Source organism: Dendrobates tinctorius, unplaced genomic scaffold (assembly GCF_039654945.1).
Source record: "Dendrobates tinctorius isolate UK_male_01 unplaced genomic scaffold, ASM3965494v1 ptg000028l, whole genome shotgun sequence".
Lineage (NCBI taxonomy): Eukaryota > Metazoa > Chordata > Amphibia > Anura > Dendrobatidae > Dendrobates > Dendrobates tinctorius.
In genome coordinates this window covers 63,317,235-63,337,743 of record NW_027361696.1, presented here as the reverse complement: position 1 = coordinate 63,337,743, position 20,509 = coordinate 63,317,235, and the positions used below count along the sequence as shown (strand labels likewise).

Genomic DNA, 20,509 nt, shown 5'->3' with positions numbered 1-20,509 from the left:
ACAAATTTGCTGCGTTCCCCAGAAAATCGTTCAGGCAGCGGAATCTTAGGCTCTGCACCTGCACCAGCAGAAGCCGCCTGCACATTAGCTACAACCAGGCCCTGCTGCTGAACTGCCCCCTTCAACTCGGTGACCTGTACGGACAGCGCCGCCAACTGGCGGTTTATGGAAGTCATGGAATCCATGGAAAAATGTTGGGCCGATTATAATGTTATGCGAGGCTTAGGTCGAAGGAGGCTGACAAAACCCGGGCCCCTGCGGAGTCCCTCAAACTAGGGAAAACCCTGTCTGACCCTCAACCCAGGGTTTTTGCTAAAGGTGCAAATGCCTGAGCCTCCAGCCTCTCCTTATCTCCTGCTCAGCCCTAAGCTGAACCCTCCACCCTCCACCCAGTGAGTTGTCAAACCACCAAAACCCACACAGTAATGACAGACAGGGAGAACTCAAACCACACCGCGCCGCAACCACACAGGACAATACTATAATGTGAACAGGGCAAAACAAAGCACAAATATAGGAAGACGAAAAGGTAACAACGGATCATACGACACCAGCTATGAATTTCTCTCTCCAACACCTCCACTCCAGACCGGAACCACTTGGCACAAAACACAAGCTATAATCGGCGACGCCCACAGGCCAGCACGACTATTTAAAGACCGTGGGCGTGACCAAACATCCCACCTGATTTCCAACTAGATTAACCCCAGATAACCTGAGTAAAATCAAGCCGGCGCCACTGAGGCTATAGTGGACGGAGATGGAACTACCGCTGCCTGCCGGACGCTGTGGTGTGAACAGCATCCGACATGACACCATTCCATTGTAGATTTTGCTTTATGTTTGGGATTGTTGTCTTGTTGGAAGAGGGACGGCCAGGTCTTGGTAGATTTGCAGTGGTATGATACTCCTTCCATGTCAATATGATCGCTTGCACAGTGCTCCTTGGGATGTTTAAAGTTTTGGAAATCATTTTGTATCCAAATCCGGCTTTAAACTTCTCTGCAACAGTATCATGGACCTGCCTGTAGTGTTCCTCGGTCTTCATGATGCTCTCTGTGCTTCAAACAGAACCCTGAGACTATCACAGAGCAGGTGCATTTATACGGAGACTTGATTACACACAAGTGGATTATATTTATCATTATTGGTCATTTAGGACAACATTGGATCATTCAGAGATCCACAATGAACTTCTGGAGTGAGTTTGCTGCACTGAAAGTAAAGGGGCCGAATAATATTGCACGCCCCACTTTTCAGTTTTTGAATTTCCACAAACATTTAAAATAACCAATAAATTTCATTCAACTTCACACTTGTGTTCCACTTGTTGTTGATTCTTCACCAGAAAGAGAATTGGAGGGATCCAATGGCTGGATATCCTTAAAGACAAAAATGTCCAGGAAGGATGGGAAATCTTGAAAAATGAAATTCTCAAAGCACAGTTGTTAACAATTCCGAAAAGAGGGAAGAATAGGAAGCATTTAAGGAAACCAGGATGGATGAACACAGAACTTAAGCACATGCTAAAAAGGAAGAAAAAAATGTTTATAAAATGGAAAGAGGGAGGCATATCTAAAGAAGAATATAATGCTGTCAGCAGAACCTGCAGGGCACAAATCAGATTAGCTAAAGCTGAAAATGAACTGAGGCTTGCAAGAGATGTCAAAAGCAATAATAAAGGATTTTGGGGATATGTCAAAAGTAAAAGAAAAGTCAAAGATGCTATAGGATTTTTACAGGTTGAAAATGATGAAATGGTAAGACAGGATGTTGAGAAGGCTGAACTTTTAAATTCCTATTTTGCATCTGTTTTCTCTCAGAAAGGAAATGCAACATCAACTGTTATTCACTGTCCTATTAAGGGAATAGAAGAATCCAGGATATCTATAAACAGAAAGATAGTGAGGAAACACTTAGCTAACCTAAATGAATTCAAGTCTCCAGGTCCAGATGAATTACACCCCAGAGTACTGAAGGAGATAGCAGAAGAAATTTTTGAACCCCTCTCCATAATCTTTGAAAATTCTTGGAGAACAGGAGAAGTGCCAGAAGACTGGAGAAGAGCAAATGTTGTTCCTATCTTCAAAAAGGGGAAGAAGGTGGACCCAGGCAACTATAGGCCGGTGAGTCTGACTTCTATACCAGGAAAGATCTTTGAACAAATTATTAAACAACATGTATGTCAATACTTGGATAAGAATGAAGTGATTAAACAGAGTCAGCATGGGTTTCTAACTAATAAGTCATGTCAGACTAACTTAATTTCCTTCTATGACGGTATCACTGATTGGGTGGATCAAGGAAATGCTGTAGATATAGTATATCTTGACTTCAGCAAAGCATTTGACAAAGTCTCTCATACAATCCTTATTGAAAAAATGACTAAGTATGGAATGGACAAGGCAACTGTTAGGTGGATTCATAACTGGCTTAGTGATCGGACCCAAAGAGTGGTCGTAAATGGCTGCACATCCAGTTGGAAGAATGTCTCAAGTGGGGTACCACAGGGCTCTGTCCTGGGCCCTGTATTGTTCAACATCTTTATCAACGATTTAGATGAAGGAATTGAGGGTAAACTGATTAAATTTGCTGATGACACAAAGCTAGGAGGGATAGCTAATACTAGAGAAGAGAGAGAGAGGATTCAAAAAGATTTAAATAAACTGGAGAAGTGGGCAGCAACTAACAGAATGGTTTTTAACAGGGAGAAATGCAAAGTACTACATCTGGGCAATAAAAATGAAAAAAGCATATATAGAATGGGAGGAATAGGGCTAAGTGACAGCACATATGAAAAAGACTTGGGTATACTAATAGATCACAGACTGAATATGAGTCAACAGTGTGATGCAGCAGCAAAAAAGGCAAATGCAATTCTAGGATGTATTAACAGAAGCATACAGTCTAGATCACGTGAAGTCATTATTTCCCTCTACTCCTCTTTGGTCAGACCTCATCTGGAATATTGTGTCCAGTTTTGGGCACCACATTTTAAAAAAGACATCAACAAACTGGAGCAAGTTCAGAAAAGAGCGACCAGAATGGTGACCGGTCTGCAAACCCTGTCTTATGAGGAAAGGTTGCAGGATTTGGGAATGTTTAGTTTGCAAAAGAGAAGACTGAGAGGAGACTTAATAGCTGTCTACAAATATCTAAAGGGCTGTCACATTGTAGAAGGATCAACTTTATTCTCATTTGCACAAGGAAAGACTAGAAGCAATGGGATGAAACTGAATGGGAAGAGACACAGATTAGATATTAGAAAAAACTTTTTGACAGTTAGAGTGATCCATGAGTGGAACAGGCTGCCACGAGAAGTGGTGAGTTCTCCTTCAATGGAAGTCTTCAAACAGAGGCTGGACAGACATCTGACTGGGATGATTTAGCGAATCCTGCTTTGAGCAGGGGGTTGGACCAGATGGCCCAGGAGGTCCCTTCCAACTCTACGATTCTATGATTCTATGATTCACCAAAAATTTACGTTTGGTATTTTTATGTTTGAAGCATGATATGTGGGAAAAGGTTGAAAAGTTCCAGGGAGCCAAATACTTTCGCAAGGCACTGTATTTTGTTACATTCTGGGAGAGCTCGACTCTAACATGCTCTCAGCCCTAATACATAAATTGTGCTTTCTGATTATCGTTTCTTTCTTTTATGAGTGTTAGCAATTTGTAAAATGTAACAGGAGCATCCTTAAACCAAGCAAAAGGATCTCTAATATATTTTAAATGTCCATTCTTGATTTGGAACCTCTTCCCTTTGGAGCTCTAGTACCTTAAAGAGGAGCTGTCACTAACTCCAAAAAGTTAAGTTAATTACCTCGAAAAATTTTCTGAGCTCCCTTGATTCTGCCATTGCTTTTCATTTTGTTTTGCGTCGCTTTGTTGCAAAGATATTCACATTTGTTGTTTTTGGAGCATAATATGTGAAATCTCTGCTTATAGTGCAACTGGGCGTTTCTTCAGAGTCTTCTCTGGGTGCGTGTGCTTTCACCTATTCCTCTCAGAAGCTGACAATAACAATTTTACACAGTCTGAGACTGCTAGATCAGTTGTCGAGTTGTGATTGGTACAAACTGGGAGGGAAGGGTGAGCACATGTGCCCCAGTGAAGACTCTGAAGAAACACCCAGTTTCAGTACATGCAGAGATTTCACATACTGCACTTCAAAAACATAAAATTAGAATATCTCTGCAATGGAACAACTCAGCTCAAAATGGAGTAGAGCATCAGAATCAGGGGAGCTCAGAGATTTTTGCAAGGTTAATCCAATTTTTGGAGTAAACGACTGGTCCTCCTTAAAGTGTTTTTTCCCTCTCAAAACATTTATAAGCTAGCCACGGTATTGGCATTAAATGTATGATTGATGGGGTCTGAACTTTAGGACCGCTACTGTCTTTGAGAACACATGTCCCAAAATGCTCTCAAAGATTGATGAGGGTTCCAGCATTCCGATTCCATAATCTCTTCTGTTCCGTTTTTAAGTGTCAAATATATTTAGTAAAAAAAGCCCAAACTATTGTAAATTACTGATTTTATCCCCAATATCTACAGATCTTATGGATGAAAATGTCACCAGATATCATAGAAATACTCACTGATATAGTTCAAGTTATCATCCGCAGGGAGAGTAGTAGCTGGCTGTACTGTTGTAGTTGGAACCACTTCATCTTCTTCTGATGTTCCTCCGTCTGTCTCCTCAACTTCCTCTTCTTTTTGGTCTTCGTCTTCCTCATCCGGCTTTGGAAAGATCACCCTGTTCTCATTTTGAGAAACGGAAATTAGCGTGACATTGAAGGAAAGCTTCTTTTCTGTTTTAGGGGGCAGCAGTGGACGTTTTTCTGGTGGTACGGTAATATCTAAATGACCTAAGAGAAACTGAAAACAGATATGTAAGATGTAAAGAGGTTCTCGGATATAAAAAAAAAACAATAAAATATAAAAAATTACTCTAACAGGAGGGTGTGAGATAAAATGGAAAAAAATATCCAATATTAAATTGATATATCCCTGGCCGATCCAGCATAGCTGCTCTGGTTCTCCCTGGTGGTCTTTGATTACTTATCCTTCAGTGATGACATCACGTACATCCACATGACCTGAACAGCCAATTGCTGCTCTTGTGTCTTACATGCAAACATTGTGGCTACAGTGGTTATGGGAATGCATGGAACATTATAGCTGCAGCAAAGCAAAAAATAAGTCCAGAGCTGGATATTTAGAAGTCAGAAAAGTTTTTTGAATCCCAGACAAACCCCTTAAAATAGTTATATAGCATGGTTGAAAAAAGACACATGTTCATCAAGTTCAACCTAGGGATGGGAAAGGAAAAAGGGAAGGGGCATAGGTCCTTCCATAATACAGTCTGCCCAAAGGGGCAACTTTCTTCCTCCTGATCCTGAGTGTCAATTGACTGGGTCAACATTTAGAAAAAGAATCCACCTCTATCTGGTCAACCTGATCTCCAGACCAGAGTCCGTTGCGATAGTGATACAACTTTTACGGTCTGGTGATTCATACACAACTTAAAGAGGAGTTCCAAAACTCTACGACAAGTATGAATAGTTGGGCACCAGTCTATGGAGTCTGCACCGATCTTTGGCATGGTCTGGTGCCATCAAAGACCACGAATGATGAAGGTGTTCATGACCATGAGTGGTCGTCATCCATTAAATATTGGAGTATAAGAACTTTTGTGTTGGGGTTGACGTCCTAAAAGTCATATTTTGGCATGAAAGTCATGTCACTAAACCTCTAAATGAAACATTCCCTTACCTTCTCCAAGTTTTTGTTTTGTTCTTCAGTCGAGACCCGATTCTCCATCTCAGCCGTCCCATCCTCTTCACTTTCCTTTACTACTGCCTGGCTGCTGGGGACATGGCTGCAGAAGACTATAAGGAAAATACTTGTCCAGATCATTATTTAGAAGAAAAATGGAGCAAGATCTCCTCTCGAAAACCAAATCTGAAGCCTGTGAGCTTACAGAATGACTAGATATGTCTTGCTTCTCCTTTTCTCCTGTTCTAAAGTTTCTTTGTCTCAGCTGCAGAATTCCTCGTATGAGGTCGCCCCTAAACACAGGAAATATCAAAGTTTTTTTTTTCCAGGCGTCTGCTGTGCAATAGCCAAAAAAGAACTCCTGAGCCAAAAACCACAAGGAGAGGTGAAGGCGTGTTATATTTCTGACTCCTTAAAGAGCAATTTCAGCCATTATGGATATGAACATTATTTAGCCAGTAAACAACATTTTGCTTCAATTTTTTGCATCCCCATCACTTTTTGAGAAAGGGAACAGATTTCCCATTCTTTACACTGTCCTCAACGTCGCCCTCTGTGGCAGCAATCTAAAAAAAACAACATTATATGAAGGTTCCAACTCCCGTAATCGGCTGTTTTATGCCAGACTATGAGTTGTAAATTGCAGTGTATTATTGGATTTATAAAGCCAACGCAGTAAATGCAAAACTTTTCTTCACTTCTGTATGTTCCTATTGTCCCAAAAGAATTGCTATTCTAGCAATTGCCTAATTTCTTTTTATTGCTTGGATGTATAACTTCTATGTTTCCTATTTCCATTTCTGTTGGAGTTTATGCTCTTATTTTGGGCTCTCGATTTCCAGTGCGTGTACATGAGCTGAATACTTTCAGAAGGAATCTGGTTTTATACCTTCGGGGCATAATAAAAGCGGCAGTCCGTGGAAGGAATAGAATTAAAAGGGAGGGAAGTTATTTTAATGAGATGAATCTTGCCAAGGTAACACAAGCTCAAGTGCTCTAGATCAGTGACTTCCAACCTGTGGATCTTCAGCTGTTGGAAAACTACAACTCCCATCATGCCATGAGCTTTTGACTGTTAGGAAATGGCTGGTAGTTGTAGTTTCCCAAATAATGGAAAGTCACTTCTCTAAATTATCATGTCCGGCAGATGAAAAATAAACTACAATTCCATCAAAAGGGTCATCCGGCCACTTAAATGGGTTTTCCAACACCTAAATCCATTTTTAAAAAATTGCAAAATCCAATCAATGGCCAAAGTGGTGACAACATGTCTCTGCTACAGGCAAATAAACTTTGTCTAACCATAGATAATCTGGACTTATTGTTCAGTTTTGATGGACAGGTGATCACACCCGGTCACTTACCTGCTTGCACAGAGCAATAGGTACCGAGACCAGAGTGTAGGGAGACCCACATAGTTGTCATCTTTTCGGGGGGTGTTTTAGTCCCCACACCTTCTAGGAACCCCCTGATCTGACCCCTTTTGAGTGGGGTAAAGTCATCCACTTTTGGTATATGAGTCCCTGGAAACCCGGGATAAATGGCAACAATGGAATCAAGAATTATTAGGCGGAGTGGCAAGGGATCCAAAGCGAAGTATTACTCCTTATATTATTTTTCACAATTCTGAGTGTTTCAGAAAAAAAAATTGTGTTTGCAGAACCCCTTTATTTTGTTACTCAATGGTTTTGACAAGGCGCAAAACTGATGTTGTCGGAGGCGTTTGTACACAATCCTTCCACCAGTCAGGACTACCAACGCTTTTTTTTTAGAGAATTGGCACTTCATTTGCAAAAATTTAATCTTGTTCAGCCTCCCTATTTTTCTCGCAGGAGAGGAAGGAAGCAAGGCTGCTTGACCTAGGGCTTGGGTCTGACCCTAACTCTAACCTTCTCCTCCCCAAGGCTAAAACAGGGCTGATCCCAGTGAGTGGTACCCAAGATGGCCTGCAAGAGAATCGTCAAGCCCCTCTCGCCTCAAAGATGGGTTTTTGAACATGTGAGAAAAGCCTTGGGAAAAGGAGTGACGTCATGCCCACCCATTCTCTGAGGTTGCAATTCCCATATATTAACTTTCTGCTTGCATTTCCACTATATATTCTCATACATTCCAACTTTGAAAGTTAGGAAAGAGAGAGCCCCCCCACCACCCACAGTAAGATACTCCCCAAAACTTCCCAACACAATATTATGCTCCCACAGCCCCCCACAATGTATTGCAACAACTCCCATACAGAATGATGCTCCCACACAATTTGATATCGCCACAACCCCAATACATAATATGATGCCCCCACATAGTATTATGCCCCACACAACAGTTTGATAACGTATCAGTGACCCACACACAGTATGATGCCTCAAGAGCCATTTAACACAATATTATGCCCCCAAATTCTCCTAACAGTATGATGCCCCCACAACACCCCCACACAGTATTATGCGCCCACACATAGTTTGATATCGCTATAGTCAACCACATACAATATGTTGCCCCTACACAGTATGATGCCCTAAGAGCCCTTTAACACAATTTTATGTCCCTAGAGTCTCCCCACAGTGTAATGCCTCCACAACACCCCAACGCAATATAATGCCTCCAAACACAGTATTATGCCCCACACAGTATATCGTCACAACCCCCATACAGTATGATGAATCCACAGCTCCCCCACATAAAATAATATCGCCACAACCACCGTACAGTACAATGACCTCACAGATTCCAAACACAGTACCATGTACCCCACAGTCCACCCACACACAGTATGATGCTCCACAGTCCTCCCACACACAGTATGATGCCCCACAGCCCCTCAACACAATATGCTGCCCCACATCCCCAACACAGTATGATGCCAGCCCACAATCCCTCCCATACAACATAATGATCCCAAAGTCTCCCTCACAGTATCAGGCCCCACACAAATGAAAATGCTTTCACACAAGCATCCTGTTTGCCGGCAGCACTGGTCCCAGTTTCTGCTGTCAATCCAAAGACCTGCAGGTCATTGAAGCTTCCTTGCAGGGTCCTTAACCTTTACACAGACTGAACAGTGGAGTAGGGATTTGATGATTCCCTGCTACATCGTTGTGTTAAACTGTATCTATGTTCTGACTAATGTATACAGCTGGATTCAGGATGGTTGGAAAATAAGATATTACATATCAACAACCTTTATATTATTATTATTATTATTATTATTATTATTGTTTTTATTACTCAGCTCCAATTTTTAAAGGCTTATTTATTGTTAAAGAGAAGCAAATTTCCAGTCTTGATTGTTAGAAATGGTATTTGAATTCAGTACCTAATGGAGGGGTACTCACTTGTAATTTATTTTCCCCTTTCTGCTTGGCTGCTTTTTCACTCACCTTCATTATGGCAGAGCTGTGATCTGTGACTGCAGCTACACAACTGTGCTTAAAGGAGCCTGAAATACTCTGCCCCCCGGAGTCTGGTGGGATAATAGTACAGGCAGAAGGGCGACCCTAATCCTTATGTTTGGGATGCTGTTAATGTGCTTCTTGGTAAGCCTTATTTTGAAACTGTGATATTATTTAATGTGCATCTATTATTTGATATGACTTTTCAGAATGCGCTGTCCTGCTGTGTGTACATGCGGTATAATACTATCTCTAGCCATTATATGACTTGTATCCTGCATAGTTCACCACTTTTTTTCTCTGCCTCCTCTACCTCCAATTTTCAACAGTGGGGTGAAGAAGACTACTTGCTACAATGTCTCGCATATCCACAGCACACACAGAAATGAGGGATTTCTGCTCTCATGTCTCAATGTACTAAATGTTCAGAAGTAACAGCAGCAAGGAGGATATACAGCAATACTGACTGTGCTGTGTAGCTGTGAACCCAGCTTTGGATGAGATAAAACAGTTACTAGAATGCTATGGCACCTGGGAAGACGTTATACAGCATTACTGTGCAGTGTAGTTGTGAACCCAGTTCTGAATGAGATAAAACACTTACTGTAAACCCATGGCACCTGGGAGGACATTATAAAGCAGCACTGAGCTGTGTATCTGTGAACTCAGCTCTGGATGACATAAAACACTTACTAAAAAGCTGTTGCACGTGGGAGGGCATTATACAGCAGTACTGAGCTCTGTAGCTGTGAACCCAGCTATGGATGAGATAAAACACTTACTGGAAAGTTGTGGCACCTAAGAGGACACTATACAACAGTACTGTGCAGAGTAGTTGAGAACCCAGCCCTGGATGAGATAAAACACTTACTGGAAAGTGGTGGCACCTGGGAGGACATTACACAGCAATACTGAGCTGTGTAGCTTTGAACCCAGCTCTATAAAAGATAACACACTCACTGGAAACTTGTGGTACCGCAGAGGACATTATACCACATTACTTTGCATTGTAGTTATGAATCCAGCACTGGGGTGAGATAAACAGTTACAAGAAAGCAGCACTGCCATCTATGTGTCTCTCTGCCTCTTTTTTTTCTCACTCTGCTACTGCCCTATCTATAGGCTTCAATAAAGAGCTATAACCTGATTTTTCTGTGAACTTGTAGGTTGTCTTGGTCAAGTTGGATTCTAGCTGGTTTTCAAATTGAACAATGAGTTTGGTTAGGAGGGAGGAGTAGAGAAGAGTGTCTCATAAGTGGAGAAAAAAAAGCTGATTTCTCGGACAAGATGCAAAGTTCTTATATTTTCTTGTACTATTAATTTAGGTAAGCTTTATTGACACAGCAGCAACCATTTAAGCAAAATCTGGCAGTATTATTTGGGCTGGTATTTGGCCACTGCTTATACTGGACACTACTGGAACTATCTTGTAAGCACTGTAAAGATAATTCGTATGTATGTACCATTATGTATGGACTGTATATTACTGTTATGTGACACTTCAGGTCAGTGCCCATTGCATCTCAGCCCGACTTTTGGGTATAGGGGATAAGCATATGACGTATATATAAAATATTTAAAATAGATATTTATTTAGAGGTGATAACAAAAGACCGTTTCTCATACAAAAATGCAAACAGTGTACACTGCAATATGCATTTTTATCACAATAGGATATCAGGGGAGAACAAGTAGCAGACATACTTCTGTTGTCAAAAGATTCAGATGCAAGGATTCAAAAGCAATAACATAAGCTTGGAAAATTCCTTTAAAGAGAATCTGTCACTAAGGTCAAAAGTGGACAGTTTTGAGCTTATTTCTGTCACTAAGGTCAGAAGTGGACAGTTTTGAGTTTATTTCTGTCACTAAGGTCAAAAGTGGACAGTTTTGAGCTTATTTTATTCCTGCTGTTCCCTTGAGTATTCTAATTTTTTTTTTTTTTTAAATCCGCCATACAGTTCCAGAGATATAGGCCTTTTTATTTAGTGCTAATTTTTATGGTCTTCCCTAAGGGGGTGTGGCTCACGGAAGTGGCTTACTGTGGGGGCGTGTCTTTATGCTGCTCTGCATAATTACACTGTGAGTCACGCCCCTTAGCAAAGCTATTAAAAATAAGCTCTAAATAAAACGGACCATATCTCTGGAACCATATGACGGATTTAAAAAAACAAAAACTGTAATAATCAGGGGAGCAGCAAGAATAAAATAACACCAAAAACTGACAACTTTTGACCTGGTGACAGGTCCCTTTTAAGTAGGAACTGCTTATTACACTTGATCATACAAAGTCACAACTTCTAATGGATTCATCAGTAAATCCATAAGGATTAAGCTCCCGTAGCAGTAGCTACAAAAGTGTTACCAGGAAGCTGAGGTTGGAGGTGCACTTTAGGTTTTTTAATTAGAGATGTTTCTGAGATTTTCGTTCTTATGTCAGGCAAGAAGCCCCTAAGAAGACAAACAATAGGAAGATGTATGTCCTCTCAGCCAGCAAACAGATGTTGAGGAGTGGAAAACACTGATGATGAGGCAGAGATTACTGGTGGTGAGCATATTAGAAAATCATGTCAAATGTCTGCTGCAGACCAAATTTTGTCAGAGCCATCATCTTCAGGACTGAATGCATTTTCCTTAGTCGCAGTGTATGGCCGGAATGACCAAGAAACCAATCAATGAATTGTGCAGATTCTCCACATGTTCACCATGTGTCGTACTCTCTGGATGTTGTAGGTCACATCTGACAGCTGAGCAAGAACTGATCATTAACCAGATTACTACACATTGTACAAGATGTCATTCTGCCATAATAACCACAGGACACGAGCCGCCGGCATATTCACTGTATCCATATCCACCGGGAGACACGAGAGGGTAAATCTGCTCTATCTGCCGTCTAACACATCATAGAAGAGAAGAAGAGAGGGCGTCCATGAGCTGAGAGCAAAGCAGTCATAAGGCAAGCAATCCCTGACTGCTATGGCAGTTACATCTATTATCTATCTATCTATGTATCTATCTATCTATTATCTATCATCTATCTATTTATTATCTATCTATTATCTATTATCTATCATCTATCTGTTTTCTATCTATCTATCTATATTATCTATCTATCTATCTATCTATCTATCTGTCTATTGATTATCTATCTATCTATCTATCTATTATCTATCAATCTATTATCTATCATCTATCTATTTATTATCTATCTATTATCTATCATCTATCTGTTTTCTATCTATCTATCTATCTATCTTATCTATCTATCTATCTATCTGTCTATCTATTGATTATCTATCTATCTATCTATTATCTATCTAGCTATTAGAAAAATCAAAGAAGCATCACACCATCATTTTAGTGCAAAAAAAGCTATTTTAATAGCCCATTTGTGTGCGACGTTCCGGCTCTGTGTGTGAGCCTTTTTCAAGCACAGAGCCGAAACGTCAAGCTCAAATGGGCTATTAAAATAGCTTTTTTTTTTTGCACTAAAATGATGGTGTTATTGTAACAAGTTGGCCTGGGGTGGCAGTTCCAGCAGAGTCAACTAAGCCACAGTCAGTGTACACCCCGGCACATTGTGCAGAAATGGACAGGACTTATGCAATCCCAGACACAGCTGCAGTCCAACAGGGAAACAGTTTAAAAAAAAGATTATGTACAAAAGAGAAAAAAAGTGATGGCACTCACCGTTCTGTCGTGAAAATTCTTTATTGATTAAAAGGCATTGGCACGGGAGGAACGTACAGAGAGTGGACGACGGCCGTTTCACGCACTTGCGCTTCAACGGGTCCTGAGGCTGGAATACAGGCAGGTGGGAATTTAGAAGCGCACACATGTGGACACACCTCCTGATTTCCAACTCATACTCCCCCAATGGAGTGAAACGTGAACAAATTAATCAAACACAGAATTAAAAAACACAAGTTAAAAAACCTCTATCATAATAAAATATGGAAATACAAACACTGAGCAGTTCCTACAAAAACGCCGCCATATCTATTTTCTCATTTAACCCTAAAGGTCCTGTGGCATTCGTTCGTAGAATCCACTTAGATTTCCTTTGTAAGAGAATTCCATGATGGTTTCCCCCTTGGGTTGGCTGTGATACTTTTTCTACACCTGCGAACCGCAGCGACTCTGCATTACACCCATGCACTTTTTTAACATGCTCTATCAGACGAGGGACCCCTTTTCCTGTGGAGATAGACTGAAAATGCTCTCTAAATCTAACATACAATGGACGAATAGTTTTTCCCAAATTATAAAAACCACAAGGACAGAAGATGACATACACAACGTGGGTTGTTTTACAAGAAATAAAGTTCTGGACCTCATGCTGAATTATTCCGATTTTGAGAGATTTTCCTGTTAATTTAAAGGGACAGAAGGGGCAGCACTTGCACTTGTAATTGCCTACAGGACTGTTCAGACCTAGCCAGTTTTTTTCTCACTTTTATATCTGTTGCAGACCAGAAGATCTTTTAAGTTTTTACTTCGGCGACTCGCAAACAAAGGACTTCTCTTGACAATATCAGTTAAATCCTTGTCCCTCTCTAATAAATGCCAATTCTTTCTGATGACACTCCTGATATAATTGTCCATTGGACTGAAAGAGAACGAAAAAGTGAAAAGTTTTTTATTTTATTCTGCAGCAAGGTTTTCATCTGCAACTGTTTGAGAGGCATTCAAGTTATCAACATGGGACATGGCGTTATCTAGAACTGCGCTAGGATAACCTCTATTCTCAAAGTGTTTTTCAAAGCCTGTGCTTGTTTTTGATAACCAGCATTGTGTGCTGTTAAATCTCTTCAATCTCAGGAATTGTGCTCACGGGAGAGAGTTTTTCACATAATATGGATTTGCACTATCAAAATGCAAGAGACCATTAGTGGCAGACGGTTTCAGATAAATTTCCATGTGCAAGGACCCATCATGTACCCACAAATTAATGTCTTGGAATTCCAGACATGTGCCCATGAACTTAAATGTGAACTTCATATTCATCTGATTATTGTCATTTAGCCATCCCACAAACGATGAAAAAATAAATTCTGTTCCACCCCAAACTATGAACACGTCATTCACATAGCGAACAAATGAACGGATATGCTTCAGAAAGGGATTGAGAATCGAATAAATATATTTCTCTTCGAAATCCACGAGGAACAAATTTGCAAACGTGCATGCAACGGGCGTGCCCATGGCGGTCCCCTCTATTTGTTTGTACCAAGTATCATCAAATTGAAACGCATTGTGGGTGAGGATAAATGACAAACTCTCACATATAAAATTCACCGTCTCAGGATCTTTTCCTGTGCTGACAACAATGTGTCTAATAGACTCAACCCCCTATGTGGAATTCTGGTATAAAGGCTCTCAATATCGATCGAGGCCATGCAGAAATTGTCCTGCCAATCAAATTCTTTTATGATGTTAATAAAGTCCCTGGAATCTTTAACGTATGAGGGGATTTCTCGGAGTAGAGGGCGTAGCAGCCAATCTATGTACTGGGATAGGGGCTCTGTGAGTGACCCTATCCCAGACACGATGGGGCGACCTGGGGGGCATGCTTGAGAGTTATGCACCTTAGGGATTTGGTACCAGTGAGGTTTTCACGGAAAATCGGGTATTAACTTCTCCGCTCTTTGTTTTGATAAAACATTCCTCTCTACATATTTGCGCAAAAGAGATCGTAAATTTTCTTTGAACCTATTCGTTGGGTCTGATTTCAATACCAAATATGTTTGGGTACTGAGTAACTGTCTCATTGCTTCTGCCACATAAAATTCTTTTGTGAGGAGGACAACATTACCTCCTTTGTCCGCTGAGCGAACTACAACATCAGACCAACTTTGGATTTCTGTTATTGCAGTGCCGAATCTTTTGTCTCTTCTAGTTTAATAAAAAGGATGACTAAACTGCAACACTAACTTTCTGCTGTCTCCCTAACGACGGCCACAGCAATACCCACAGCAACCATGGTGGCCAAAAGAGGAGGTAGATCATATGCCGGAACCTGTTTGCTTGAAGTTCCTTCGGCAGGGCACTTACATAGTCTTAGTGCCCGTTACACTGCCCAAAGGTCCGGGGCAGCACCCTTTCCCCTCCTGCGGTCTGGCAAGATTCCCAACCGTAGCTGAGCTTCTGCCCTGGGCAAACGTGCCTGGGCTCTGGGTTAAAAGCAGGAGCTTCCTGCTCCCAAGAGGCTGCAAGTTCAGCCCACCCAGTTAACCTGTGCTGGCCCTGCCTCTAACACACATAGTAACATTGCACACACAGCACAATTATACATAACACAATGCAATACAACAGTAACATACTTCCAAGTACACGTGTTATGTTGATAGGCACACCATCTGGGTACCACACAGGAGAGAGAGGGAGAAGCAATGAGGTTCTCCGCCACCTCCTTACACTCTTCCTTCCTTAAACTTGGCTGTCCATAGCCATAACGACTCTTGCAAAATTAGCAGCAAACACATGCATATAAAACTTCAGTGCAACAATTTTCAAATAACAGCAGCAAAAGAGTCCTGGTCTCTCTCCGTATGGGTCCACGTGACCCTAGTCCTATTGTTCCTGAGACCATTGCAATCCATGTCCAGGCCCGATGGCCAACTTATTACGCAGTTTTTAACCCGGCTCGATCCTTGGGTCCTCCTGATGGCAGTCTTCCCCTCACTTCTTTTAGTGGACCATGGGCTTATAGATGGTGGTAGACTGCATTTAACATGGAGCTAGTCCAAGGAGAAAAAGGGGCAAAGTCCAACGTCGACACAGTTCAGTTCTGTAGCAGCCACATACAAGGTCCACCATAATTAACTCCCGTGGAGTTTCAGCCCTGTGATCCAGCAAGGGGTGCACCAATGGGTGCAAACAAAGTGGGAGGAGGGGAAAACGAACTGATATGGTCCTTATTCTGTCACAACGCCCCACGTCGCAGTCCTTCAGCACCATACTAGGCTCCTTGCTCTTTCAGGGACACAGAACAGTCCCCGGTATTTTTTCTAGGTGCAACAGGCACTAAACATAACTTAAAGAAGGCCACTTCAGTCCACATATCGCCGCTGATTTGCATAATGGGCCGCACGCGGACCCTGCACCACTATATAAGTGTGGGACGAGAACCCGCTAGAGGAGTCCCCACTGTTCCTCTGGCTCCGCATCCCCTCCAGCGGTGGTCCCACAGATCCCAGATCTTCTGGCTTTGCTGTCACATTTGCGGCTGCCTAACTGTGTCTAGGTTCTGCTCGCTCCTGCACATCTTCAGAAGCTGCGGCCATGGTAACCGGCCATTCAACACACTGAGCTTCCTGCGGTGAGCTTGCCTCTCAATCAGAGGCCATTCTTTCGGCCACCGCGCATGGCCCTCGGGGCCCTCTTTCCTTGACAAATGCAACACGGTCCCCAATCCGCAGAGGACCGTTGAAAGTCAGGGACCCAGCATTCATATAGACTTTCATTCCAGTCGTCTCCAGCTTCTGAATGAACCCGTATCCACGGGTTCGGTCGAGATGCCAGACCACACCGGTGGTTATCTGACTAGCTGCAGCTCCCTTGCCGAGGCGTTGCAATTCCTTGACAATGTGGCGCTCCCGCCGCTTCTTCTTCTGCATGACTCCTTGGATCCTTTGGGCCTCTGCAGCTGTGTGCACTCTGGGCTCCTCCACATATGTGCTGCGGAAGTTAGCCAGAGCGGATGCGGCCTGTGGGAATGCAGGTGCCCTCGCTACTGGGGACGACAGCAGAGTTGGAAGACGGGGCGCCTCCGGTGATGACGGCAGGGCCACAGTAAGCTGGAGGGCAGAGGATGAAGTAATGGGATGGCCGGGCGGGGACACTTTACTCACCGCTGCTTCCGGTGACAATCCTCAAGCGCGGCCGCCAGTGTTGGTGACTGCAACCGCCATGATCACCCACAGAGCTGCCTCCAGGGCCTTCTGGACCCCTTTAGGTTGCTGTCGAAGCATCACCAATTCCTCATGCTCCTCGGTCTCCACGGGTTGTTTGTTTGACAGCCAGAACAAGGGTTGCTCCTCCAGCTCCTCCGACCACCAGGCCTCAAAGCACAGTCCTGTCTTTGCCTGAGCCATGGATCGCCTCCAGTCCTGGTGGCCGATGCCGCTGTGAAACGACATGTTTCTCCATTGCATGGTCTCCTATAATGACTTCTCTCCTTCTGGATTCCACCCATTCGTGGGTGGGATCACTTCCTGCTGCTCCTCCCATTTCTCTTGATCAGACTGGGAGGGCAATAGCTCCTTCTTTGCCCGCACCCATTTAGGTAGGGCATTCTTCTTTTCGGCGCCAAGATGCCTCTTTTCGTGCCAACGGCTGCCATGTTTTCAACAGCAGTCAGCGCCATCTTTGTTCCCTTTTCCATAGTCACTGATCCATAAATTCCAAAAGTCCTTGCCTGCGGTCTTGCAATTGTGAAGCTGCAGAGGTCCATCCTGCTGACTACACCAAGTCTAAAGCCACTGTCACGCATAGCGATCTCGCTAGCGAGATCGCTGCTGAGTCACAAGTTTTGTGACGCAACAGCGATCTCACCAGCGAGATCGCTGTGTGTGACACTTCTCAGCGACCGGCCCCCCTGCTGGGTATCGCTGATAGTCCTGGAATGGCCAGGACATTTTTTTGATCGCTGGTCTCCCGCTGGCTAGCACGCATCGCTGCGTGTGACAGGCGGGAGACCAGCAATCCGCGAGCTGCCGCTGGTAACTAAGGTAACTAAGGTAAACAGCGGCGCGCCGCTTAGAAACCCGATGTGTACTTTGGTTACCAGCTGCCTGCACCAGCGTGCTGGTAACTAAGGTACACAGTGGGTACCTAAGGCTACTTTCACATTTCAGTTTTCTTTATCTGGCACGATTCAGCGAAAAACCGGACTACCGGATCCGGCCGCAAACGCTGACACCGGCTCCTTCTTTATATTCCTGGCAGAGAAGGTCTTCCGAGCATGCGCAGTGCGAAAAACCGGTCCGGTGTTTGGAAAAAACGTTGCATGCAACGTTTTTTCCAGACGCCGGACCGGCAATTTTGACCGGATCCGGCAAAAACCGGATGCCCCACATAGGCATCTGGCTCAATGCGGCGATAATGAAACTCTATGGGAAAAAACCAGACCCGGTGGCAACAGGTGCCGGATCTGGTTATTACACATTTCGCCGCATCGCGCCTGATGCAGAAAACCTGAAGTGGGATAGTAGCCTAAGCGACGTGCGTCACTTGTTACCCACGAGTCGCTGGTGCTGATCAAGGTAATATCGTTGTCGGGATCGCTGGTGCGTCGCTATGTGTGATGGGGCCCTTACAAGGTGGCCTGCAGTGGTAGTCCCAGCTGAGTCAACTAAGCCACAGTCAGGGTACACCCTGGTACCTTGTACAGAAATGGACAGGACAAACGCAATCCCAGACACAGCTGCAGTCCAACAGGGAAAAAGTTTAATAAAAGGGATGAGTAAAGCGCAACACTAACTTCCTGCTCTCTCCCTAACGACGTTCATGGCCATAGCCACTGCAGCCACGGCGACCGAAAGAGGAGGTACTCCATGTGGACACTTGAAGTCCCTTTTGTGGGGCACTTACGTAGTCCTAGTGCCCGTTGCGCTGTCCAAAGGTCCGGGGCAGCACCCTTTCCCCTTCTGGGTTCTGTTAAGACTCCCAGCCACAGCTGAGCTTCGGCCCTGGGCAAACGTGCCCGAGCTCTGAGCCAGAACCAGGAGCTTCCTGCTCCCAAGAGGCTGCAAGTCCAGTCCACCCAGTTAACCTGTGCTGGCCCTGCCTCTAACACATATCGTAACATTGCACACACAGCACAATAATACATAACACAATGCAATACAACAGTAAAATACTTCACAGTACACGTATTATGCTCAAAGGCACACCATCTGGGTACCACACAGGAGAGAGAGAGGGAGAAGCAATGAGGTTCTCCGCCACCTCCTTACATGATGCTTCTTTGATTTTTCTAATATAAGGACTGGTATATACCTGTGAAGTCTTGCACCCAACTATTGCCATTGTTCAGGTGCTCTCTGCTCAATTTTTTCTATTATTGATATATCTATTATCTATCTATTATCTATCTCTCTATTATCTATCCATCTATCTATTATCTTTTATCTATCAATCTATATTATTTATCTATTATCTATATATCTCTCTATTATCTATCTATCTATCTATCTATCTATCTATCTATCTCTCTCTCTCTCTAAAGGGGGTTTTACACTAAGCGATATCGCTAGCAATATCGCTAAAACGTCACTGGTTTTGTGACGTTATAGCGATATTGCTAGCGATATCGCTATGTGTGATACTTACCAGCGACCGGCTCCCCCGCTGTCCATCGCTGATCGCGCGAGAATGTCCGGCTCCATTTCTCGTCGTCTGCTTCCTGCTGAGACTTCCTGCTGTGACGTCCAGCGACGCTGGAGGCGGGCGGGAGGACGCAGGATCGCTGTGTGTGAAAGGTAAGTATCGTGCGCTGCGTCGCTGCTGCATCGCTGTGAGGTCTTTCTGTATGAAAGCTCACTAGCGATCATTTAGCGATGCACCAGCGATCCTGACCGGGTCGGATCGCTGGTTGGATCGCTGGTGCATCGCTAAATGTAAAAGGGCCTTAACCATGATCTAGATATCTATTATCTATCTGTTATCTTTTATCTATATGTAGGTAGGGTAACCGACAGGGGGGTGGTCCACTCCTTGCCGCAAACGGACTCGAGACGGAGACAGAATTGTGTCCAACAGGTCTTCTTTATTAGCCGTCGTCACGACGACCAACACACGACAGCAATTTACACTCTCCGCACACAGGCCCGGGTACCTTCACTTACTCCTTACTTCAGTATGACGACCCTCGCGGCTCTTTCGCTGCAGCTGCCCTAAGCCTATCTACTGCAGCGCTTCACCAGTCCGAGTCCGTCCGCCTTGTGGTACCGCCAGGCTGTCTCCATCTGCGGATTCTGTCGTTTGGGCCACCCCCCGTGACCGTCTCAGCTGTCAGTCCCCTCAGGAGCTTCTTTCCTGTCCTTTTCTCCTCAGCAGATCTTCCTATCTCCTGCGCTCTTCTCACTGACTGACTTTTCCAGAACCTTCTCTCCCTCTTTTATATCCTTCTCGTTCTGGTAACCCCGCCCTCCATGACTTGACAGTTTCTTTAGCCAATGGCTGCTGTTTAGTCCTATCCTCACAACTCTCCACTGCCCTCTAATGGTCAAACTCCAATATTACACTCTTCCTCTTTATCTCCAGCTATTTCCCATCTTTCACTATAACAGTCCACCTACAATACGCTACACCTCTGCCTTCCTACTGCAGACAGGTCCG

At 43.7% G+C, this 20,509-nt stretch overlaps 1 protein-coding gene across 2 annotated transcripts in view; it reads right to left on the bottom strand.

Annotated features, from left to right (window-relative positions):
* Positions 1-20,509, bottom strand: part of CLEC11A (C-type lectin domain containing 11A) — a 43,368-nt gene that overhangs the window by 17,698 nt on the left and 5,161 nt on the right. Inside the window, exons 2-4 of one of the 2 annotated variants that reach the window (XM_073570822.1) lie at positions 12,857-12,965; positions 5,778-5,893; positions 4,601-4,880 (exon numbers count right to left, since the gene is read on the bottom strand). In XM_073570822.1, coding sequence (XP_073426923.1) covers positions 4,601-4,880; positions 5,778-5,825 — 328 coding nt within the window. In that variant the 5' untranslated portion in view covers positions 5,826-5,893; positions 12,857-12,965. Of the gene's footprint in view, positions 1-4,600; positions 4,881-5,777; positions 6,091-12,856; positions 12,966-20,509 lie in introns of those variants that run through there. The other variant, XM_073570821.1, reaches the window with a different exon arrangement.